The sequence below is a fragment of the Triticum urartu genome, chromosome 1A (assembly GCF_056163025.1).
Source record: "Triticum urartu cultivar PI428250 chromosome 1A, HENAU_Tu73, whole genome shotgun sequence".
NCBI lineage: Eukaryota > Viridiplantae > Streptophyta > Magnoliopsida > Poales > Poaceae > Triticum > Triticum urartu.
The window spans coordinates 576,953,836-576,978,914 of NC_141873.1; the positions used below are offsets into that span (position 1 = coordinate 576,953,836).

Genomic DNA, 25,079 nt, shown 5'->3' on the forward strand with positions numbered 1-25,079 from the left:
CGTGTTGGAGATAACATGGCGGATAGTCCGAACAACCCCTCCCCCCACAGCTCGAATTGGGTAGCCCGTACTATCCAAACGGTTGATTTTAGGGAGCCCGTTGGATGCCTACTTGATGTTCGAACACACCCAAACGTATGAACGAGAAATGAGCTTCGATTTTGGAGACGGACTTAATCATTGTTGATTCGTTTATGTACATTGTAGCATGTAGCAATGCACAAGCGTTCTACTTTAATCATTTATTAACTTGCTCAAACGTATGGAAGCTGTTTTTATTATATTTGCTGAAACATCGTGCGAATGAAGCTAAAGACAACTTTTCTAATATTGTGCGAGAATTTCTTAACTGCATCAAGTAGATCTTAATAATTTATAATAGATTTTTTGTTGGACCATCGCTTCATATGTACATCGTCAATTTGCCATTTTGTTATCAGTTTACATTACAAGTGGAGTGGACTTAATTATTATGCAATTGTGACCGTGTTATATTGTCTCTACCTGTGAAATTTAACATGCATTATCTATATGTAAGTTCAGAAAATTATTTCAGAAGCCCGTAGCAACGCACGGGAATTCTACTAGTTAGTAGTAGATGATCTCTTAGCAACAATACTCTCACCATAAATTTAGGAATTTCTAGTACTAGTGATAAGACTAAGATATAACTCATTGTAAACCTTTTTTTTTTGCTATATCCAAATTACGTGGCAACACTAAGATAAGATAGCCTTATCAACCGTTGTACATGCTTTGACAGCGAATTTGGGATATCTTATTGAGGTTTGAGGATATCTAGGATCTGCTTTTTATTTACTACTACCTCCCTTTTCAAATATATGACGCTTAGGACAACAACAATTTTAGTTCAAAATGAACTACTCTCTCCTTCCATCTATATAGGGTCTAATGCGTTTTTCGAGGCTAACTTTGACCAAATGTTAGAGCAATAATATATGACATGCAACTTACACAAAGCACATCATCAAATTCGTATGTGAAAGGAGCTTTCAATAATATAATTTTCACATTATGCATGTCATGTAGTATTAATTTTATCAATAGTCAAAGACGGTCTTGAAAAACGCATTAGGCCCTATATAGATGGAAGGAGGGAGTATTTTTTTTGTGCTAAACATCACATATTAAAAAAACAAAGGGAGTATTTGATTCTAACAAAAAAGGCGCGGAGTGTCGGTTCATGTGTTTAGACCCCAGATGATCTGAAAACAAAGGTACATGCATGGTCCAGAGTGAAGGAAACGAGATTCTGTTGAAAAAAAGAAAAAGATAAAGGAAAAGGCAAAGGCGAAAAAAAGTAAAAACAAATCACAGTTTATGTCCATGTTTCTTTTTAACGAAAAAGCCCGGTGTCAGTTCACGTTGTAGACCCAGATAACGTAAAAGCAAAAAGATACATGAGGTAGAGAGAAAAAAACGATGTTCTGTCCAAAAATAAAAAGATGAAGATGAAGGAAAAGACAAAAAAAATGTAGTGTGAAAACAACTCAGGATGGTTAGCCAAATAAAACCAGATCCTGCCCTAGCTTCATGTGCTGGCTGTCCTATAAATGGATGTTTCATTTCACTGTGAATACAGTTGCATATTATATACTTGCATTGCCAGCATTCATAGTCTAGTACTATGAATTTATAAGGTACTATTCCCTCCGTTCATAAATATAAGTGTTTTTAGAGATTTTATTATGGACTACATACGAAACAAAATGAGTGAATCCACACTCTAAAATGTGTCGTTTGTGGTGTAATCTATAAAAAGAATTATATTTAGGAACGAAGGGAGTATTATTTTTAAAAGGTTCATACTGTGCCGCTGCTTCCTGCTTCAGCGCTGTAATAAGCACGTGAGGTCACGCTCTCTCTCGCCGCCAACAGAGTGAAAACAGAGCAGAGCAAGCGGGAGAGAGGAGCAGAGCAGAGGCACTCCCTGTACTGTAGAGCAAGTAGAGGAGGGGAGAGGAGCAGAGGCCTTGAGCCGCACCGTCGCGCCGCGCAGCTTGAGCATCGGCCTTGTCGCCGGCTTCTCCTCGCCACCTGCGTCTACTTCTCCACATCCACATCGCCCCGCTCAGTAAGCACCTCCCCCTACGCGCGCGCATCAGCATTTCCGCCGAGTCCCCTGCGCGAATCCAAGAGGCTGGCTGACTGACGCCGACGCCCTGTTCGTTCCTCTTCTCTTCAGATTTGGGCGTACGCATTGTCCAAGGAGGGGAGCAAGGGCGAGGTGCTGGACACCGGACGGTGACCACGACTGAAGCAACCCCTCCTCCCTCCCTTGGCGCAAGGTAAGCAAAAAAGCCATCTGCTTATTACTACTGTCATGCGCCCGCCCTCTCCCCTGCACTTTGGGGAAGACAGAGAGAGCAACTGTATACTCACTGACATAGACAAACATAACAAGAATGGACATTAATCCCGATAGAGTTTCAATCCTTCAAACCTACTTTCAGTTGTATAATAGTATTGCTCATTTCGGAGGGACAATGAAATATATCTCAGACCACGCACAGTTTCTTTCTTTTTTGCCAAGAATGTACATGCTTTTACATGAAAATGAACTAATGGAACAATACAGCACACAGACACATCTATAGGTGCAGCTCGTGAAAGATATGCTTCCACTGGGGAAAAGTTTTTTTTCCAGAACATCAACTGTGTAAAAAGTTTGAACGTCAACAGCATATGCTAGGGGTAAAGAATGGTACAATACACACGAATCAACAACATCGGCAGCGACATAGATCTCGACATGTGTGCATAGTTGCCCTGACTTCCAGCTCCTCCAGTGAGGGCAAGGCTTCCAGAACAAATCCATTCTCTGGTGAAGCTGAAGTCATAGACGTTTGAACATATGCCTATAAAGTTCCAGTGAGCAGTTACTCTATATATAACCATTTGTGTCGTACACACCCCTTTCATAATCTATATTGACAGGTATATATAGTCTTTGATTTTTTTTACCACTCATTAGTTCCTATTGTTCACACCGGTCATATGTAAGAACTCTTTTCACCATTGAATCCTTGCCCTATATAAGAATTCATTTTAAAGAAAATAACTTAATTCGCATCTATCGTCTAGCGCAGCGCCACTTGCTTAGAAGGGATCCGGCCAATTGCTTGTTTAGCTTGCGCTACCATGCATGGACGCTTCTCCGTTGATTGGCGAGTACAGGGCCGTACCCCGGAAATTGAGGCCCCGGAGCGAAATCACAATTTAGGCCCCATGTATAAGAAAGTCAAGTAGGCAATTTAAACATTATTTTTATTAGTCACTACAGCAGTACAGATTTCTCAAGGAACTACATAATACAAGAGAAAAATCTTAGAATTTTGAGCTACAGGTCCATCTTTTACTCTGTTAGCCAAAGCGTGCCATCCTTTGAGCATTTCTTGATACAAAATCTTCAATTAGATCTTCATAAGCAACCCCCTCCAGTATATCATTTTCAATTGCTATAGTAGCCAACCCACTGAGCCTTTCTTGTGTCATTGTTGAACGTAGATAGGACTTCAATAATTTCAATTTGGAGAAACTTCTCTCAGCTGATGCGACGGTCACTGGAATAGTTAACAAAATTCTATATGCAATAGTTGCATTAGGGAAACAATCTAGCCGTTTAAGAAATTTCAAGATATCAACCGGCCCCATATTATCATTTGGAATGAAACTTTTAAGTAAATTTAGCTCAACATATAATTCACTACCATTAATGTCTGATTTCCCCCCACTCTTTAGTGCAGCCTCAAGAACACTACAAGAATATTTTAAGCTCTTCTCATCCAATGATTTTAGTGCATCAGAAGTACATAAAAAACCAAAGTTCTTTTGGAATGATTCATATTGCTCAAATCTTGTTGTAAATGAACTGATAGCCTGATCAACAACAGGAATAAAATATTTTCTCCTAAATGATTCATGTGCAGGTTGTGAAGAAATTAACACATCATCTGGGTTTTCGTCAAATTGTTTCTTTCTTTTAATCTCACGCTTTTGACGAAATGTAGGATCGATCTCCATTTCAAGTGCAATTTCTTTTGCTGTTTCCAATGCATTACAAAAACCAGTGTCTCTATACCCATTAAAAAAGGTAATTAGCCCCTGCACTTGCTCAATAGCAACATCAATAAGCATATCCTTTGATTGTAAGTTCTTGCTGACCAGATTGACGGCATACAGTATTTCATACCAAATAACAATAGCTACTAAAAATTCAAAATCACCAAGTTCATTATTCGCGAGAGATTTAGCTTCACTGCTAGTTTTTGGATCATTATCAATATCAGATACTTGCAGTAAAGCTTCTCGTATGTTCGAAATCTGAAATCTTATAGCTTTAACACTATCTATTTGACTCTCCCAACGAGTAGATGACAACGACTTGAGAGTCAATCCTGTTGTATCATCTATATTATCTTTCAAGATCTGCCACTTTTTAGTTGAATTAGCAAATGTTGTGTAGATGCGTTGTATGATTCCAAAAAAGTCCTTTGCTTTACCACAAGTTTTTGCCATGTCACAAAGTGTCAAATTAAGACTATGACAACCACATGCTGAATAAAAAGCTCTAGGATTTTTATCCAAAAGTTTCCTTTGAACACCATTATTCTTACCTTTCATATTCGCACCATTATCGTAGCTCTGTCCTCTCACATCATCTATATCCAGGTCAAGATTCCGTAGTTCTTCCTGCAAAACATCAAAAAGCCCTTGCCCAGTTGTATCATTGACATCCAAAAATCCTAAAAAGGATTCCTCAATGGAAACAAAAGTCGAAGATGCATTGACATATCGTATTATCAGAGACATTTGTTCTTGGTGGCTCGCATCAGGGGTACAATCAAGTATAATGGAAAATACTTGCTTCTTTAATTTTTTTAATTATCTCTGACTTAATTGCAGAAGCAAGCAAATGTATTAACTCATTTTGGATCCCATGACCAAGGTAATGAACATGAGTTTCATTGTTTGTTATGCGCCTAACATGCTCCTGAATAATTGGGTCGAACTCAGCTAGCATTTCAACCAAGCCTAAGAAATTTCCATTATTATCTTGATACAATGTCGAGTTAGTACCACGAAACGCAAGATTGTGTTTCGCAAGAAATTTTACCATCAAAAGAATTCTAAATAGAACTTTTCTCCAATGGTCCTTTTCTTTCTCAAGTTATCGCTGCGCTACACAATTAATAGTTTGATGCTTTTGCAACCGTAGTCGCAAATCATACCAAGTGACCATATTCAGAACATGTTCGGCACTTGTTTCGTGCTCTCTAATTCTAATGCTAATATGTGCCCAATCATTAAAACCCTCACTAGGCAAATGACCCTTTCCATGCCCCTTTCGAAATAATTTGCAACAAAAGCAGAATACCTTGTCAAGTTCTCTAGAGTATACAAGCCAATCTCTATCACACTTCTCTTCATTTGGTAGAACTCTTGTGTAAAATATCGAAGAAAAGCATCTTTTATTTTTATCCTTCCGGCCTTTTTTATAGTTAAATCTCTTTTGGGACCATTTTCTACCAAGATGTCAATCGCTTTTGAGTCAAGGGCATCCCAATTCCTTGGATCAAATATATCTGGCCGGAAAGAAACATTACCATCGGAAGATGCATCCATGTTATTCTTATCAGATGAACTATCCATGTTTTCATTAACACTAGCGCCAACGACATTTCCATGGAGGTTAGCCTCATCAGGATTAGTATTCTCAACCTGAATGTTGTCAACATTATCATCAACATCAGCCTCTATATTCTGATTTTCGGAAGAAACTTGTGGTTCTTTCACAACAAATTTATCAAGAGACCCCTTCAGAGAATGAATAAGATTTTCAGCTTTTTTCTTCTTTGTACGTTTTTCATACCCAGATTTATACTTCTTACCAGGGCGTTTAGAACTAGAAGACATCTTAGAAAATTAAGAAAAACCAAGGATACACAAATGCAAGAAAGAACAACGGATCAACTAAAAAAGGGGTGAAAAGGGGGCGAAACAACCTTTGGTTGCTGACTGTTCACGGATGCAGATCATCAGGCGGGGGCGCTTGGTGCTCTGATTGCTCACCTCCAAGGACTGCGGCCACCAAGCAGCGAGATTCCAACCCAGGCCTGTTCCAACCTCTTGATTTTCTAAGGGGACGATGGATGGATTGATGGATCAGTGGAAGAAGCAGTAGAAAACGCCCTAATTTATAGATTGATGCGGAAACGAACTTGCAGTTCATTGTGTGCTTGCCATCAACGGCTCTCTTCTTGGATAATAATTGGGAAGCCATCCGAGAAAGGAGATGAGGAGTCTGCGAGTTAATTGCGAGCGAGTTAATTCGCCAGCCGCCGGCGAGTCCTGGTCTCGAGGAATAGAGTTGTAGAGAGAGAGAAAAGAACAGGGGAATTCGATCCGTCTTCAGTCTTCTGGAATTCTCCGTGAGAGAGATGAGTTGGGCTATGGGCCTGCTGTTCCGTTGGGGCTTGGTGGATTAATTGACGTGCGTTGGGCTGGGGCTGCACTTTTTTTTTCTTGGCAGTTTAACGATCCGGTCTTTCCTCTTTATTAATCTCAGGATTTAGTAATATATATATAGTACTTGAACAAAAATTGGGGGCCCCAGATTTTTGGGGGCCCTGTGCAGCGGCTCCACTTGCACCTGTGGATGTACGGGCCTGGGCGAGTACTTCTCAGTACTTTTCGAGTATTCCCACTAAAATTATTTCTATCTGTTTGATCAAGCACACAGCTAAATCAAATAAAATAATATTTTATTACTGGTAAATCATTATTTCCAGTACTTTTTTTAGTACTTCCTAGTACTTATTTTATTTTCACCGTTAGATTGACTTGATTCAACGGCTCCTAAAATCCCCAACCATGATAAAAGTTATATTTTGCTATATATCTCAGCTTGTGACTGTGGGCACGCATGCTGTTAACGTAGCTAGACTAGTATTGTAGCACTTCTCTCTCTGGTTTTGCCCGTAACTCTTACTACTCGATGAATCCATCCATTCCAGGCGGGACATCGATGGCAGGAGCAGGAGCAGGGGCAGGGACAGGGCAAGTACTGCATCTATGGAAAGAATGGGGCATCCAGGTGCTGGTGCTGCTCAGCTTCTCCCTCCAGATCATGCTTCTCGTCATGGCAGAGCTCCGCCGGCGCATCGACTCCGGCGTGCTAAGGGCCTTTGTATGGTCAGCGTACATGATGGCCGATGCTACGGCAATCTACGTGCTGGGACACATGTCTGTGATGAGCAGATCGCCGGAGCATGAGCTGGTGGCGTTTTGGGCGCCTTTCCTCCTTCTGCACCTTGGTGGGCAAGACAACATCACCGCCTACAGCATCGAAGACAACAAGCTGTGGCTGCGCCACCTGCAGACTCTTGCTGTGCAGGTGGCTGCAGCTACATATGTCGTCTATGCGTCTTCCATCCTTACCAGCGGGCTCCTCCGGGCAGCCACCATGTTGATGTTTGTGGTTGGTGTTGCCAAGTATGGAGAGAGAGTGTGGGCACTCAAGTGTGCTGGTAGTACCTCAGAGCAGGGAGGCAACTATCAACCTCTATTTTACGCCTCGGGATCCCATTACCGGACCATACCGTCCAAAAGTTGCAGCCCGAATAAGGAAGATTACCTGTTGGATGCTCACCTCTTCCTGGCTGTTCCTAAGAAATTCCTTATGAGCATGCTGCAGGATGAAGAGTTGCGGTTTCATGATGTAGATGAGCATGCTTTGGAGGAGGTGGTTGAGATGCAGCTCTCCTTGATGCACGATGTCTTGTTTACAAAGACTGAGGTGGTGCACAGTTGGTGTGGGCTTTGCGTCCGTGCCATCTCGTTGCCGGGCACAGCCGTGGCATTGTTGTTGTTTTATCTTTCACTTCTGGGTGATCATCATCATCATCATCATCATATGGCTGCTGGGAGTTACAGTAAAGTAGACATTGCTATCAGTTATGTCCTGCTTATTGGGGCTCTCGTTTTGGAGGTCATGTCAAGTATTAAGGCAATGTTCTCGAGCTGGACAAGTTCGTTCCAGCTAAAGCCGAGGAGGGATTTCACTAGGCCAGGAGAGGAAGAAAGAAATATGAGGATCTTGCTTGGTCGTGGGATTACATCTGTCCGCCGGTTTGTGCATGCAGCGGAATGGAGAGGAAGGTATTGGTCCGGCTCCATGGGGCAGCACAACCTGCTTCAGTTGTGCGTTGGTAGTAGGGTGAGCCGAATGAGCAAAATCGCGAGATGGATGGGATTTGAGGACCCGTGGAACACGCTGGCATACTGCTCCTCCATCCCTGTCTCGGCATTCATCAAGCAGCTGCTGGTCAACCATGTGCTGAGTCGCAGCGTCCTTCCAACAGATGAAGATCACATCGCTAACTCAAGGGGCCTGGCGGCCCTGAAGAGCAAGGGACTGTATGAGGAACTGGAATGGAGCTTGGACCCCAAAAGGTCCTTGGAGCAGACCATCCTTACATGGCACATCGGCACCAGCATCTATCTCTTTTGGTACAAAAAAGAGAAGCTGGAGCAAGCAAATGCAGCCGGTGGTCAAGGCGGCGACGACGCACAGAGGCAGCAGCAGGTTGATCTCGTGGAGGCGGTGGAGGCGCTCTCCAATTACATGCTCTTCCTTCTTGCCTCACGTTCCTACATGCTGCCTGCCCCTGTTGACCGTGGGATGTATGCTAATTCCTGCTATGAGTTGGTTGGTGTAGTGTGCAGCTCAGCTGAGGATCTGGCCAACTTGCTGCTGCGGTACTACAGGGAGGAGGCGGAGGAGGAGGCGAGACTGTCGTCTAATATGCCGTTTGACACTGTTCTGGAGAATAAGCCCAAGCAGCCGAACCTGTCTGATATCATCCCGTTTGACACTAGTCTGGCTGATGCACAAGACAGGCAAAAGGCTTATCGGCTGGACCTTACATTGCACCGTGGATGTAGGCTTGCCGCAGAGCTGATCCACAACGGGATGCCAGGCATGCCTTGTGCTGCAATAATGCCGGAGCTCATCGCCCAGGTGTGGATCGAGATACTATGCTACGCAGGCCACCGGTGCAGCGCGTACTCTCATGCCAAGCAGCTTGGCAGCGGCGGTGAGCTCATCACTATCGCTGCCCTTCTAGTGGAATATGTCAGCGTGCAAGCCCTTGCGATGCAACCACCGCTGCCATCACTATCGCTACCCTTCTAGTAGTAGTGGAACATGCATGCATGTCAGCGTACGTGCAGGCCCTTTCGATCAATGCATGCATGCATGCGCGCAATGCATCATTTATTTGTCTACTTATATATTTGGTAGATACTCCCTCCGTTATAAATAGATTTATTTAAATATGGATGTACGTAAATTTAATTTTACATCTAAATACATCCATATATAAACAAATTTACAACACTTTTTTTGAAACGGAGCAAGTATTTGTGAGTGTAATGGCTCTATATCCCATGTACGGTTGATTAATGACTCAAAGGTGTACTCTTGCCGTCTAAAAATAATACTCCCTCTGTTCCAAAATAGATGACTCAACTTTGTACTAGTTTACAAAGCATGCATGTATTCCACATATTTTTTTAATTAATGTTTCCCAAATAATACATCATTTATAACTCTATGTAAGACTAATATAGTCTGAATGAACTTTCAAATATGAATCTTGATACGGAGTTCATAATTTTCTATTCTGATTTATCAATGAAACAAATCTGTTGCGGGCTTACTGCGGTTCCATTCACAATCTCTGAACCTCAGCGCTGCTCAGGGCATCTCCAACCGTTCGGCCCTCCAGGGCGCCTAAATAGAGCGGCCTGGGGGCGTGCCGACGCTAGTTCGGCCTCTGGGGGCGACCTAGCTCCCAGTCACGCCCCCAAGCGCCGGCCCTAGGATGCGGGAAATTTAAACTTGGTCGTTCCCGCTCTCAAAAGACGCCATAAATTCGGTGGTCGGACGTAGTCTGGCGTTACAAAAAACAGAGCGCCGCACGCCGCAAGTTCGCGTGCGCAATGATTCACTCGGCGGGGTCGGCTCCAGGCGTGGCGGAGTCGGCGTGCGCGGGCTCGGCGGTGTCGGAGCTGCTTCGGTGCTGGGTTGTGTCGGCGCGGCTTCGGCACTGCTGGGCGGCGATGTAGAGGCGTCGTTCGGGCTTGGCGTCCGTGTCGGTGCTGGAGCTTGCGTCGTCGGCGTCGTCGGCGTTGCCGTCTGCATCTGGTTCAGGATGAAGCCGCGCTCCGCCATGTACCACGCCCTGAGCTGCGCGGAGGAACAAACAGTTGGCGGGCGGCGGGCGTTGACGACGAACAGATGCGGGCGAACGGCGTGCGTACCTGATCCTCAACGCTGGCGCCGCTCTCCGGGCGAGCCGCGACCTCCTCGACGATTCCATGCCATTTGTTGCACGCCAACTGGATACGCCCCCAATGGTTCGCCATCGCCTTGGAGCCACGCTGCATGTAGACGCCTTTGAAGTACGGGTCGACGAGCTTCCGCTCGTCAAACTCGGCCTTGATGTGGTCCCAGTACGTCTCCAAGCTCTGGTTCGCGCTGGTGGTCGGGTCGAGGCAGACGACTTTCCATACTTCGGCGAGGCATTCCTCCTCCTTGGACGTCCACTTGATGCGCGGTTCGCCTGACCTAGCCGCCCGCTTCTTCTTCTTCTGGCGCCGCTTCGTCGGAACAGGAGCCGGCTCCTCCTCCTCCTCCTCCTCCTCCTCGGGTTCCTGCGCTTCGTGCGCGTCCTCGCCGTAGACGTAGCCGAGCTCGGCCTCCATGTCGCCGCTGAGATCCACTACCTTGTCCTGGGTGGCGAACCCGTGAGACGCGGCGGCCGCGATCGATCCTGTCGCGATGATCTCGTCCATGTCGGCTCCTGTGTCGTCCGTGTCGCCGAGGTGCGAGAAGGGTAGCGGTCCACGGCGGAGATGGGGCGTCGGTGTGGACGCGTAGGCGGCGGGCGGCGAGTAGTTGTATGGAGGGTACTGCACGCCAATGAAGGCGGGCGAGGGTGTGCGCGTCGCGGGGTGGCCGTGGGGGAAGGTCACGTTTGGGTTAAACCCCCCGTGTGCGTCGCCATCGGCGTAGCCGGGCGACGACGATCCCCATGGAGATCCGACGCCTTGCTGTCCCCAGGGCGCGTACTGGGCGTGGTTGACGACGGGTGGATTCATCATCCCCGCATGGTCGACCGATAAGGAAGACGCCGCCGCACGCGCCGCGTTGTCGCGGGCCTTCTTGGGAATGGCCCTGTTCCGCCGGTCGGTGGTGACTGCGTCGCGTCGCTGAACTTCCACCCTCCACTCGGCGCTCGACATGCCCGGTGGCTTCGATGGCGGCACCCTCGGCTTCCTCTGCTTCGGCTGGGCCACGGTGCCAGTCGTGGTTGCCGCCGCGCGCGGCATGGCGTACTTCTTTGGCGGCATGGCGGCGACTGGAAGGCGAGCTGGAGGGGGTTTGGCGGGAGAAAGGGAGGGAATGGCGAGAGGAAGGCGAGCGAGCGGAAGAGAAGCGAGGGAAAAGCGTCAAGAAGCGGCGGGAAAATGCCCTCGGGTCGCCGCCAGGGCGGGCCCACGCGTCTTTTTTGCTTGTGCCGGCTCCCCAAGCGCCTCCCGGGGCGCCGGGTTCGGCCTGGATCCGCCGGCACCAGTTTTTACCCGAGCCGGCGAAAAACGGGTTTCTAGAGGCACGACTGGGCTGTTTTTTAGCGCCGGCGCGGCAAAATTGTTTGAAAAGGGCCTATTGTGGGCGTGGCTGAAGATGCCCTCAGTCCCCACGTCCATGTTGTGCTCTCCTTCATCGCCGGCGGCTGAACCCATCTCTAGCCTCCTACGGATCATCAGACATGGAAATTTAACACTATTTTTGTGAGAATCATATTGCACCAACAAAATCACTAAATTTTCTAGGTACCAAAACAGGTTATCGGATAAGAAAAAATGTATGCAAAGCATTATGTTAAGCCTACCAAAATTCAACACAAAATGCACGGCAGTTTAATCGTACCAAGCACACAAACACACCTAACCTCCGTGTGATATTAAGAAGAGCTTTATAGATCTAGCGCAGGTCCCTTGCCGCTTGCAAATCAGAAGCTTATCCATGGGCTGCTCGACTGCTGCGTGAAGATGCAGCTATTGCTTCTAGCTGGTGCTTCATGTTGGCCAATGCTATGTAATAATTAATTAGGCTACAACTGAAATGCTTGTAATCCATATGGCCATTTCTAGTCCACACATATAGGCGAACACAAGGTTGATATGTGCCCTTGTGGTTCGGTTGTGATGAGTGATAGATAAAGACATATTAGAGCATCTCGAGCCGTTTGGCCCTCCAGCGTATCCGGCGAAGCCCTTTGTGCATTTGTGCCGGCGATTTTTTCGGCTTGGGAGGCACACGTTTCCAGCCGCACCCCCAGGTTTCGGCCCCCAAGCGCATACAGATTCAGAGTTTTCTTCCCTGCTACAAAAAAAGGGCACAAGGTCGGCAATCATCATGCCACAAGTCGGCAATCGAACATAGCCAAAGTCTGGCGATCAAAAGGGTAGGAACCATAGATATGAAAATCCTCAAATGGCATGCTTTGTGGGAGAGCTCCGCGTAGTCGTGGGCGGATCTTCCATGCTCGGCGTAGGCGTGGGCGCAGTTGCGGTGATCGACGTTGGCGTGGGCGTGGTCACTGCCGGTCCCGGCATCTTGTTTAAGATGAGGTCACGCTCCGCCAGATACCACGCCTTCACCTGCGGGTCCATCGTCGACATGTCTGCTCCCATCAGGAGCACCAGGTCGGTGTTCTTCTTCTTCGCGTCGACGCTGGTCTTGACAAGGTCGAGCTTGACGTCCTGCTTCGTCAACAACGCCGACCACCTCGCCTCGGACTTCTCCTCCCACCAGAGAGTGAAGTATTTTTTTAACCCTGAGAACGTAGAGCTCGTCTGAAACAAACCCTGTCCTCCAAATCCCTGAAATGCGTGTCCTGTCCTTTCTAATACTGGTCTCTTTTAACCTTTTGTGCGCACCCAAACGGTGGATTCCCACGTGGCTTGGGATTTGCTAGGGATTGGGCTGAGTCAGCCGCCTGTAGGTGGGCCCGAGCCGTTGTGCTCGTCCGAGGTGCTGGTACTGGCAGGGGCGGAGCCAGGGGGGCGAGCAGGGGCCCGCCCCCCCCCCCCCCCCCCCTCCCAACGATCAACAATTTTAGTAGAAGCAACTAGTAATTATCAACAAGATTCGATCAATATACGTACTCGGCTCCCCTATACTCGAATCCTGGCTCCGCCACTGGATACTGGTCGAGCCGGAGCAGGTCGCTCATCTCCCTAGACCAGTTCGCCTCGACCCTCCTCTTCTTTCTCTCATGCGACGCATGGGCTCCTGCTACGCATCATCCGGATGATGCCGTGGGAAAATAAGCCGCCTTGTCCGCCGTTGATTTGTGCAAATACGTTATGATTCAGGCCGCTCGATTTGCACTACACGCGCACAACTTGCACATGACTGGACCACGGAAAAAAAAGCCAACTTGCACACACATGTCTCCTCGTAGCCTCCAGCCACAACGCAACATCCCTACACGCGCACAACTCTAGCGAGAGCAGCGGCTAGCCGGCATAGAGCATGCGGGCATCAGCCATGTCGCTGGTCATCTAACAGCAAAACGGCCGGTGAGCTTGCCATACATTGGCCACGGCAGCAGCGCCGACGAGCTCTGGGGTTGCAGCAACGCCCCTGCAGCAACCACCCTTTCAAGCACCAGGGATGCATCGGCCACCTAGCTATGTTCCGGTGATACTCCGGCGGCTCAACTATGCTCCCTTGCAGCACCGTCCATGTTCTGGTAGCCCGACGAATGTTCCATCACAGCATCGGCGATGCCCGGCAGCCCGACGATGCTCTGTTGCAGCACCGGCGATGTTTCGACGGCTCAACGCTGCTCTATCGTCGCACCGGTGATGCTCCCTTGCAGCGCTGTCGATGTTCCGACTGTCCAACGAATGCTCTATCGCAGCACTGGCGATGCCTCAGTTGTCCGACCATGCTCCATTGTAGCACCGATGAATGCTCCCTTGCAGCGTCGTCAATGTTCCAACGGTCCAACGAATGCTCCATCGTGACACCGGCGATGTCCCGGAAGCCCGGCGATGCTCCATAGCTGTGCCGGCAGCTGCGCAACATCACCCGAGTTGCAACATGATTTGAGTTGCCGTGGTCACACTGAATCGGCGCTGTAGCATGGTCGATGGATAAGCATCAGTTTTTGTCCTACATGGATTCAGTTTGTGTCATGGCGGAGCCTCCTGAAATTTTATCTATTTTAAACCTAACCCAATAGCAGTTTTAAAAATTTCTAATAAATCCTAAAGGCCCACACAGCCTATTCGTGCAAGGCAAGAGATATTTAATCCCACATTGCTAGTTTAGAGGGAGTTGGACCTCTTTATAAGGGAGGTTTTTTCCCCACTTGTATGAGCATGAGAACAAGAGGGACATCCACGCGCGCTCCTTCTCCGCCGCCCGCCTCATCACGACGCGCGGCCGAGTCGATGTACGGGAGAAGGGTGATAAGGTTTTTGGAGAGTGCTCAGCGCGACTACCGACTTCTTCGTCACGGACGCCCCGTACTCCGTTCTTTGCTCTAGTTTCTGCCCTACATAAGTTAGGTTCTACTTCATATATGCAACTTTATCTAGTGTCTGTTCTAGATGTGTTTAGTTCAACTTCATATATGAAGATGCTATTTACCTTCTCTCTGTCATATTGCATGACTTGTTTTATCCCTACTTTATTTAGTATTTTTGTTAATAAAATCATTTGGTAAATTGCTTATATTTCCAGCAGAGCCTTCTCGTATCACACTGAATCGGCATTGCGGCATGGTCGTGGACAGACTGAGTTGCCGGAGATGAGAAGCATTCAGTTTTGACCCTTCATGGATTCAGTTTTGACCATCGGCACTGCAGCATGCTTTGAGTTGCTGTGGTGGCGCGGCAGCTGCAGCAGATGACGACGTCATTTCTGGAGAGAAAAATAAGTGAGAGAGACGATAGAGAGAAGGGATAGGATAATATTCACGCTGTTTTTAGATGGCGTGCAGAGGAGGAGACGCGCGGGAGTCCCGCAGCCACGTGTCAAGTGGAGGAGGCGACTTACCCTTTGGTTACTAGAAGATACCCCGCGCGTTGTTTTGGAATTTCTGGTTGATAAGGTCCTAAATATTATATGAAGACTAAGTAAAGATTAAAATTGTTGTGTTACACTTTTTGAAGAAATGTGGGCTAACTTTAAGGTGATAAGCCAAAACCATTTTTTAATTTCTTGAGGGCTCAAAATAATTTCTACGGCTTTGAATGAACAAATTAAAACAATTAACTATTTGTGGTGCTGCTAGGAAAGAGGTGCTTATTTGCCACTCAAACATGGGTGCCAAATTCATAAATCATAAGTTCTGAATTCTTGCCATTTTCCAACATATTTTTGACACTTTAGGCTTGCTTATGTACCATGGATAAAAATAGTAAAACATATTAATTACCAGTTTGTTCATGCAGGCACTCTACTAAGAATATGTTGACACATTAATAGAGGAGCAACACCTGCCACTGGCACCATATATAAAGGTACCCCCGAGAAATAATAATTCAGAAAGGAACAGACACAACAAAAGGTCAAAATGGGCTGACGGCACTGGACCTTATTATACTCCCCCCATTTCAAAATATAGTGCGTCCGCGCTTCCCGAGGTCCAACTTTGACCATAAATTTAATCAACAAGACCAACTGCGGCCGGAGAAAAAATTATATAATTGAAAACTTCTTTCGAATACGAATTCACTGATATAATTTTTGCTCCCGCCGCAATCGGTCTTGGTAGTTAAATTTACGGTCAAAGTTGAAGCACAGAGATAGAGGAAGCACTACATTGTGGAATGGAGGGAGTAGCAATTTAAAACCTGAAAGTGAAGAGGAAACTACCATGTATATTTGACCTACTAATGAAAGAAAGTGAAAAATATATTTATTTTGAAGATCACATCAGGAACAGAGAGAGTAAATTGCTTCCTGCCATCCAGTCATGTTGAGTGTGGGATCATCTCACATTCGGCAAACAACAAAGAAAAACACCTAATTATTGACGGTCTCATTAGGGAAAAAACTGTTTTGTGACATCGACATGGAAATTAGAATATGCATTTAACACTTGATAAAGGATCAAATTTCAGTTCTTCAAATTGATACATATGTGGACTGGCAAAAACCAAAAAATTATATATTTAAACAGACTACACCTATGCACAGAGATATGACAAATCTGATAAAAATGGCACAAAAGAAAACCATTTATTGTGATGGAAGATCCGAAGGTTGTTCATAAGAAAATACCTGAAAATAAGTTACTACAAAGAGGGCGCTGAGCCACTAAGCACGGATGCAAGAGGTGAGCAGCAGTAGCACTGAGAAAGAAAGCAAAAGAGGCCCATACCGAATACTCAAATATTGCACTACTAATGGTAAACATCTGGGAAGAGAATATGCATTAGTAATGCATCCGATTTTGGAGGTTTGTCATTGCAAAAACACTTGAGCGTGCCGCTAGTCCAATGCGACATTGCTTAGCAAGATAGCCCTATGTCCTACACAGAAGTAGACGCTTAAAACTAATATGTGCGTTGAAATTAGATAGAATCTGAAGACAGATTGCCCAAATTTTTTCCAAAGGAACAGACATAGTCTAATTTTACCACAATATTTTTAAGGAACCAGCAGGAGTACTGCCTTTTCTTATAGAAGGAAAACAGAAACGTAATTTACAGGGGGCGCAAGTTTGTAGGGAACGTGACATAAACCCAAAAAGAACCAGGAAAACCTAGTAAAATTTCCCACATCTCCCTCCTCTGGCACATCTCTAGATCTCTCATTGGATCTTCCATTGATCTGGACTGTCTTTCAAGACCAGATTGAAATATCACATGCTGCTGAGGCAGGAAAGGAATCCCATCAGTACAAAAAAGGAGTGTATTCCGCAATATTACACAAAAGCCTTACCTCTAAATTCAAATTGTAGAACCAAAGCTCAACCAAGCTTGTATTATTATCCTTGAAATAGAATTAGCTTTCTTAATAGATGCTGCTTGAAAACATGAATAGAGGAAGAATAACTATAACGATTTACACATGTTCTCCAACATATGCTACTTCGATTAATGAAGTTTATCCCTGCAAAATAGACAGACCAACCAAAAGACTTTTTTAGATTGATTCACTCCAAAATGGCTTCTCTGAATTAGTGATTCACTCCAACATGTGGATAGTGTGCATGTTGAGAGAATAGCTAGTAGTGGGGATCAACTTCTTAAGAATGTTAGATTTCAATCGGCTGAATTTAAACCTTTTCCTTTTAAAAGTGGGGGACTCTATCAGAATTGGGCCATCTCTGGATTATGTTGGTGGAGATGGAAGCAAAGGCAAGCCCTCCCGCATGGCCCAGCCCATTACAGCCCAATAGAAGCCCTGGAGGCAGAGCAAAACCCTCGTCCTCGACCACTCTCCCCACCCTATTCCACCGCCCCCTTCCTCCCGCCACCACACCAACCTCGCCGCCGGCCTCACTCTCCCTCTCTTCTCCGCCCCAGCCCCGGTCGTCCCGCCACCGGAGCGCGCCACCCACCCGCGTCCACAGAGCCAGAACCCCTCGCCCTCCGCGTGCCCTCGTCGGCTCGGCCGCGATGATCTCCGCCATGTCCTGGGTGCCGAGGGGCGCCGCCAAGAGCGTCCCCATCGAGGCGGAGCCGCCCACCAAGGAGGAGATCGAGGAGGCCATGAAGAAAATCGCCCTCGGCAGAGAGTAAGCTCCCCGCGGCCGCTTTCCTCCCCCCCTCCTCCTCTTCCTCCGTTCCGCCCTTCTGAACCGCGTGGTGTCTGCTTGCAGGGCCGGGAGCGACGCCGACGACGCGGACGGGGACGAGGACGACGACGCCGTGATGGAGGTAGACGGCGCCGAGGACGAGGAGGTCGACGAGGTCGCCCAGGCCAAGGCCGCCGCCAAGGCGCTGGGGACCAAGAGCAGCTCGGGCTCGGGCGCCGTCGGCGACGTTTCCGACGGGCTCGCCGAGCTCAACATGGACGCCTACGACGAGGAGGAGGATGGTAGGCGCTCGTGCTCCCCTGACTGACCCCTCCCCTGCAGCCAGGTCCTGCGTGACCGACTGATACTTGAGCTGTAACTTGTCTTGTGGTCAGGGCTCGAGCTTTTCAGCACCGGGTTGGGGGACTTGTACTACAAAAGCAACGAAGAGGACCCCTATATCATCAAGAACGACGACGATGTGAGTATGCTTTCTCTTGCCATGATAGAAATATGCTAGTATTCGCTATTGCGTCTAAGGTGAATGACCCCCCTTCGCTGCCTTATTAGGACGATGGCGAGGACGACGATGAGGAGATTGAGGACATGACTATCAAACCTACCGATATAGTGATTGTTTGTGCTCATAACGAGGATGAATTCAATTCTCTCCAGGCAAGTGTCGAGTAACAATGTCTTATCGCATCTTGTAAAAATGATGCCATGCTTCCTTTTTCACACTTATACAAGAATGTAAAGACCAAGCTCTTATGTGGAGCAATCGAATTCTGGGCTTAATGCTGGTTGTATTGAGTAAATATGTAAGATTGATTAAGGCAGAATGTACTTAGTTCACATTAGTCTCCATATATTACTCCGTGCCTCTCTTTGCTGGGGGTTACTAGCTCATATAGCCTCTGTTTTCGGTTGGACTGCATGAAGGTGTGACCAGTGGCCTTATTATGTATGACAGGTTAGTATAGTGGAAGAACTGGAAGATGGGGATCCTAATATGTTTGTGCACCATGAGGTCCCTCTCTCAGATTTTCCGCTCTGCACAGCTTGGATGGATTTTAACCGTCAGGATGGCGAACAGAAAGGTTAAATTGTGGTGTCACTTGAGTTTTGACAAGTAAAGAGTTGCCAAATTGTTTCTGCAGAAGAAAGCTATATGCTAAGGCTTTACTCCGTTCCTCGTCTTGTGCTGCAGGAAATTTCATAGCTGTTGGCACCATGGATCCTACAATTGAAATATGGAACTTGGATGTCGTAAGTTTTCAGAAACACACGTGACTATTATTTCGTAAATGGCCTTGCATTGCTCTGCTTCAAAGAAATTAATGTACTGTTTTGTGGACTTTCATGTTATGTAACAGGTCGACGAGGTCGAACCACATTATGTGCTAGGAGGAGTTTCAAAAAAGAAGAAGAAAGTTAAGGGGAAAAAGGTATGCTACTAATATTCCATTGTTGAGATATTTTGAAGTTTTTGATTGCTTATTTGCTTCCCGTGACTCCTTTTCTTGCTCTCATTGTTAAGTCTTATCTTGACATTCCCAACATCCCCCCAATTTTATGTTCTTTTCCCCTTTGATTTCCATGGCAACCACAGCAGGTTATCATGTGGGGAAATCTGCAACCTGGTCTCGTAGTCTCTAAACTTAGGCTAGATTGAGATTGACTGAGAGTGTGACCTAACATTACCAGTATGTTGCCCGTGTAGCTTACTAGCTTCCTATCCCACTAAATGTGCTGAAATGGATGGTTGAGATCCAGGCTAACTCCACCTAAACAGAAGGCACATGAAACGAGATTGAATTGATCTATTCAATTGTTCCTTGCTAAGTATGTTACACAGGTCCTAGTAGGTTCAGTAAGTTAAGGTGTAGATTGTGTTGCTTTTTGGCTGTCAAATTGACTATGTTGGTGCAAAATGATGCTGATTGGATGAGGGTACAATGTGTGTAGAACAAATGTTGGTACTTCGTATTCATGATATTATGATTCACGTATGCCTGTGAGTGGGTGAGCATTCATTCCTTCCTTGAATCCTTAGCTACATTATTCATGCTGCATGTCATCTGCAGGGAAAAACATATAAGAAGGGTAGCCATAGAAGTTCTGTGCTTGGTCTTGCGTGGAACACGGTGGTGAGGTGCGTTTTGGTTTCAGCTCAAGTGACCACATCTCCCACTCTCTTATCACTTACTGGACCCCTGCTGATTACTCCTTTACTTCAGGAATGCTCTAGCTAGTGCAAGTGCAGACAAAACTGTGAAAGTTTGGGACTTAAGTGCTGGTAAATGTTTAGTCACACTGCAACATCATGATGACAAGGTGATAATTGATACTACATTCTTCTTGAATTCTGTATGTATTGGTCCGAAATATTGTGATGGCATATTTTCCTTCTGCCCAACATGTAGGTTCAATCAGTTGCCTGGAGGTCACCTGAAGTTCTTCTCAGTGGATCTTTTGATAGAACAATTGCCATGGTAATGGATGTCCTTGGCTATCATGTGAATTATTCTCCTGAAATTTCTGCTGCTGCTTATTACGTATTCTGGTTGTTTGTCACTTGACTAGAGTGTATCAGCATGCTGATCTCTAGCATGTCAGCAAATAATAATCTCGTCCACTTGTGTAATTGAGCTGTGGATACTAACCAGTTTTGGATGAGTAGCCACTAATTAAAGGTGATCATACTAGTTATATAACATATTGCTTACTACTACCTTCTTCTTTTGGTTCTGGGAGTTCACCTTCATAGGTGAAGAAGATAATTTGATTTGCCATTCTTGTGAAGCGGACTGTTGTGTTACCATAGATATTTTGAGATGCAGTTCAGTGTTTATTTGACATTCTTGTTGAGAAGGTTGTTGCTTATTTTTATATATTTTGTACTTACATCCACTGAACTTATATTGTAACATTTTACAGACAGATATGAAAGACAGTGGACAATGTTGTCATAAATGGCCTGTCGAAGCAGATGTAGAGAGCTTAGTTTGTGATCCACACAATGAACACTCCTTTGTGGTAAGTGAATTCATTGTATTTTACGTATATGCTAAAATGGTTCAACTCAATTATCTGTCGTTTTATAGAACAATTGCAAATTTCTGACAGACAAACAACCTTGTGCTAAGCTTTAGTGAAGTTTCCATTAGAAACAACATGATTGAAATCCAGATGAAAAGAGTTCTGCTTTTTCATGAAGCAAGTCTGTAGTTAGCATCTTTGGACCCCTGCAGTTAATTATTTAAGGCTATACTAAGTCATAATCTCAGAATGAATTTGTATTTCTGTTTTTCTTTTTGTTGCATGTGTTATATACTCGATGGTATAATAATGTGGATGCTGGGTCTTGCAGGTTAGTCTTGAAAATGGGATGGTTCAAGCATTTGATATTCGGACAGCTTCATCAAATTCAAATCCTGGACAGCCGATTTTTACTCTGCATGCACACGAAAAGGCCGTTTCTTCCATATCTTTCGCACCTTCTACCCCTAACGTATGTTACATTTTCATTTCAGTGTGCTAAATAAAGAGAGATGCAGCCACATCAACCGAATTACTGACCCTGCCATTTTTTTTGCAGTTTCTTGCGACTGGTTCAACTGACAAAATGGTGTGTTTATTAACTTTGCGCTGAAGAAGCTATTAACACTCGTGGTATTGATCCAACCAGTTGCTTACATATCTATCTGTAAACACAGGTGAAGCTCTGGGATCTATCGAATAACCAGCCTTCGTGTGTCTCGTCGCTGAATCCTAAGCTTGTACGTATTCTGGCCGAATTACACCCCTTGTCCATCTGTAGAAGGAAAGAATTACTGCAATGTGGAGCTATATTCTGTTCCAGGGAGCTGTACCATGTTGCTCATCCATCTGTTTTGTTGTTTCCAGGGAGCTATATTCTCGGTGTCGTTTTCGATCGACAACCCCTTCCTGTTAGCGTGCGGAGGATCGAAAGGCAAACTGAAGGTAAGCACCACCCCCTTGGTATACGTGGTCTGTCGAAGCTTCCATGTGTGGCTCTTCCACTGACGGACACTTCTCGCGTGTTTGGCAGGTCTGGAACACACTGTCTGAACCCGCCGTCGCCAACAAATTTGGTAAGGGGCGGCAAAATGCACCAGCTCTGCGAAGCGAATCCCCCACAGAATGATGGGCTCGAGCTGTTTCTGGCTATGTGGTAGAATAGATTTTTTCGCGTTTCAGTTTTGTTACTGGGTGCAATGTAATGGGAGCATGGATTTATTTATATATGTACAACCAAACGACAGCTGAAATGGATCTGTAGCGGGAGTTCGCAGTTTATCATGGATTCCGTTTTATTTGGACCTAGAAAAAGGAAGTCAAAGATAGTTGTTTTATACTCCCTCTGTTTCAAATGTTTCAAAATGTAAGGTGCATTAGTCTTCAGAGAAGTCAAGTTAGCTGTTTTATACCCCCTCTGATTCAAAGCGCGATTGACCAGTTCATGGGCATTTAGTTAAATACTCATTCCGTTCCTAAATATAAGTCCTTTTTGGGATTCCATTATGAACTACATACCCTAAATATAAGTCTTTTAGAGATCTCATGATGGACTACATACAGAGCAAAATGAGTGAATCTGCACCCTAAACTATGTCTATATACATCCGTATATAGTTTGTAATGAAATTTCTATAAAGACTTATTTAGGAACGGAGGGAGTATAATTCATACTACCTCATTCAAAATCTAGACCTAATTAATACTATTGCTAATAGCAGTGGTACTATATCATACAAGGCAATAAGTATTGAAGAATCACAATTTGGAAATATAGAAATATAAACATAAGAGATAATTCCATGTTAAAGAAAACATAAGAGATAATTCCGACAATCAATAATTTCTTAACCTGTTTGTATTTTTGTCACCAATTATTGAAACTTGTCTAAAAAGGAGAAAAATAATCTTGATTTATGTGCCAGGGGCCTTCACTAAGGGTACATATTATGAAATAATTCCAAATTTATTGTTCGGTGTTTACTGCACGGGATTGGGTTGAGTTATAGAACCGGATCTCAATTCTCCCAGTGTCTCTATATCTACGAGTAATGTGTTGATTGCTAGGAAAATATTCTACAATAAGTAAATATTTCTCATTGGCAACCAAAGTGAGTGCCTGCCTAGCTACTGCTGTATCGGCCGGGGTATGGACAAGTACACGATTCGCATTCTTGCACTAGCCCTATTGTCTCTATATCTCGTACACTCTGCTACTGTTGCTCAATGTAAGCACAACAATCAGGTTATGCGCACTTAATTTTTCCTCCTTATCCTGGAAGTACGTAGTAGAGCTACTAAAGCCTTTTTCATTTGTTTCTTGTCTAATCTGTTGCACAGTTATTTATTCACTCTAATTTTTCTTTTGCATAACAGTTGTTCGTTTGTTATCCCATAGGCCGAATCATAGATGACATCGATAGCGAGAAGATCGATTTACCAAACGGGCTATGCGTTAAGAGTAAATGCCGTAGTACTCCAGAAGATTGCGTCTGTTGTTTGGCAGATAACAACTGCCACTGGACTATGGCCGAATGCAAGGCAATGTGTAAAAAATCCTCGTCTTCACAAGACATGTTACTGGCGACGACAACCCCTCCTCCTTTACCCGCTCCTTAGTTTTCCAGCCCAGCCAAATTGGCTTACATATTTACTTGTCCCAAGAAAGAAATAATGCCTGACATATATGTGGAAATATAGTTGTGCAATAAGATCAAGTAATACTCTAGCAATTGTTGCTATTTGGTTCAGAAAATTGCGTTTAAACTTTTACCAATTATACCGGCTAAGTTCTAACTAGTACAAGATCGTGTATGAAGGATCTGCACAGTTTGCTACTTCTCGTTGTCTGGAAATTGTGGAAGCACCGGAATGATACGCTACTGCCGTGGAGTGCATCCCTCATGGTATAAGATCACGGTATGAAGGACCTGCACACTTCACTATTTCTCGTTGTCTGGCAATTATGGAAGCACTAAAATGTGGTGGTTTTCGATGGAGCTACTCCATCGATGCACGGGGTAATCAGAAAGATAGGCAGAGAGGGGCGATCTTGGATGGAGGCTGGGCTACTCCGAGGGGATCTCGAGAGTTTATTTGTCGAGGTGTTTAGGCGGGTGAGTGGTGAGTAGTTCACTTGTATGGCGGAGTCACGTGCGCTTGTGCACGAGTTGTAATTTTGTGTTCTCACAAAAAAAAAGAGTTGTAACTTTGTGGACAGGGTTCTATCCCTCTTTTATTAATATAAGATATACACACTCATGCGTACTCTTAAAAAAAGTTTCTAGCCAGTAATACAACGCAGGTAATGTGATTCCTAAACCACAAGTTCTTTTCCTTGATACACGTACGTGCAGGCAGCGAATATGAACCGATCGATTGCCGTGTGGAGAAAAGAGGCAACGAGTCTTGAAAATAAGATCTCCATCACTAGTAGAAAACAGGGTTTTCGTTCGGATCAGATAAGCCCATTAGTTCCGGTTCAGTCACGAACTGGGACTAATGTGAGTATTGGTCTCGGTTCGTGTGGCTAAAGGCATTAGTCCCGGTTCAAATGAGCCCTTTAGTCCCGATTCGTATCTCAAAAACCGGGACTAAAGATTAGACCTGTAGTCCCGGTTTGTGTCTCAAACCGGGATTAAAGGTTCCATTTTCAAATTCTACCCCCCCCCCCCATCGTGGATCGCCTTTTCAGTTTTCTAAAAAGCAAAAGAAAATAATAAAAACTTCAAAAAATAAAATCCTTCGAGATGTAGTTATATTACTACATCTACTAGTTAGGAAATTTTTAAAACTTAAATTTGGACATGTTTTGCAAAAAGTGTAGGGAAAATGTAAAACGGCTATAACTTTTGCATACAAGGTCGGAAAATAACGTATAATATATCAAAATGTTCAGCATGAAAATCCGCATCTGATTTTGACAGCCTATGACATGTTTGTAAATTTTCAGAATCCTCAAATTCTAAACGGAAAAAAATTATGCTCAAATTTCATTTTTTTAATTTTGGTTAAATCAGGTCAAACTACTTATTCAAGAAGTATTAGTGTTACTAAATAGTTATTCAAGAATATTTTACTAAATAATTATTACAATTTTTTTGAATTTGGTCAAATCTGGTCAAACTACTTATTCAAACTACATAATTATTCAAGAATAGTAGTCTTCATGCTCAAGCTAAA

General features: G+C 45.0%; 2 protein-coding genes and 1 pseudogene across 2 annotated transcripts; all 3 read left to right on the forward strand.

Moving 5' to 3' along the window:
* The window catches only part of LOC125532484 (putative GABA transporter 2), a 247,043-nt pseudogene that overhangs the window by 136,797 nt on the left and 85,167 nt on the right, over nt 1-25,079 (forward strand).
* LOC125532483 (uncharacterized) lies at nt 1,836-9,427 on the forward strand. The gene is made up of 3 exons (XM_048696541.2): nt 1,836-2,095; nt 2,207-2,309; nt 7,038-9,427. The coding sequence occupies exon 3, from the start codon at nt 7,049-7,051 to the stop codon at nt 9,215-9,217; it is 2,169 nt and encodes a 722-aa protein (XP_048552498.2). The 5' UTR covers nt 1,836-2,095; nt 2,207-2,309; nt 7,038-7,048; the 3' UTR covers nt 9,218-9,427.
* Nucleotides 17,545-22,306, forward strand: LOC125532485 (uncharacterized). The gene is made up of 16 exons (XM_048696543.2): nt 17,545-17,855; nt 17,940-18,157; nt 18,251-18,336; nt 18,426-18,530; nt 18,829-18,955; nt 19,066-19,124; nt 19,232-19,303; nt 19,943-20,010; nt 20,096-20,192; nt 20,282-20,350; nt 20,796-20,894; nt 21,229-21,369; nt 21,457-21,486; nt 21,575-21,637; nt 21,765-21,842; nt 21,931-22,306. The coding sequence occupies exons 1-16, from the start codon at nt 17,737-17,739 to the stop codon at nt 22,024-22,026; spliced, it is 1,527 nt and encodes a 508-aa protein (XP_048552500.1). The 5' UTR covers nt 17,545-17,736; the 3' UTR covers nt 22,027-22,306.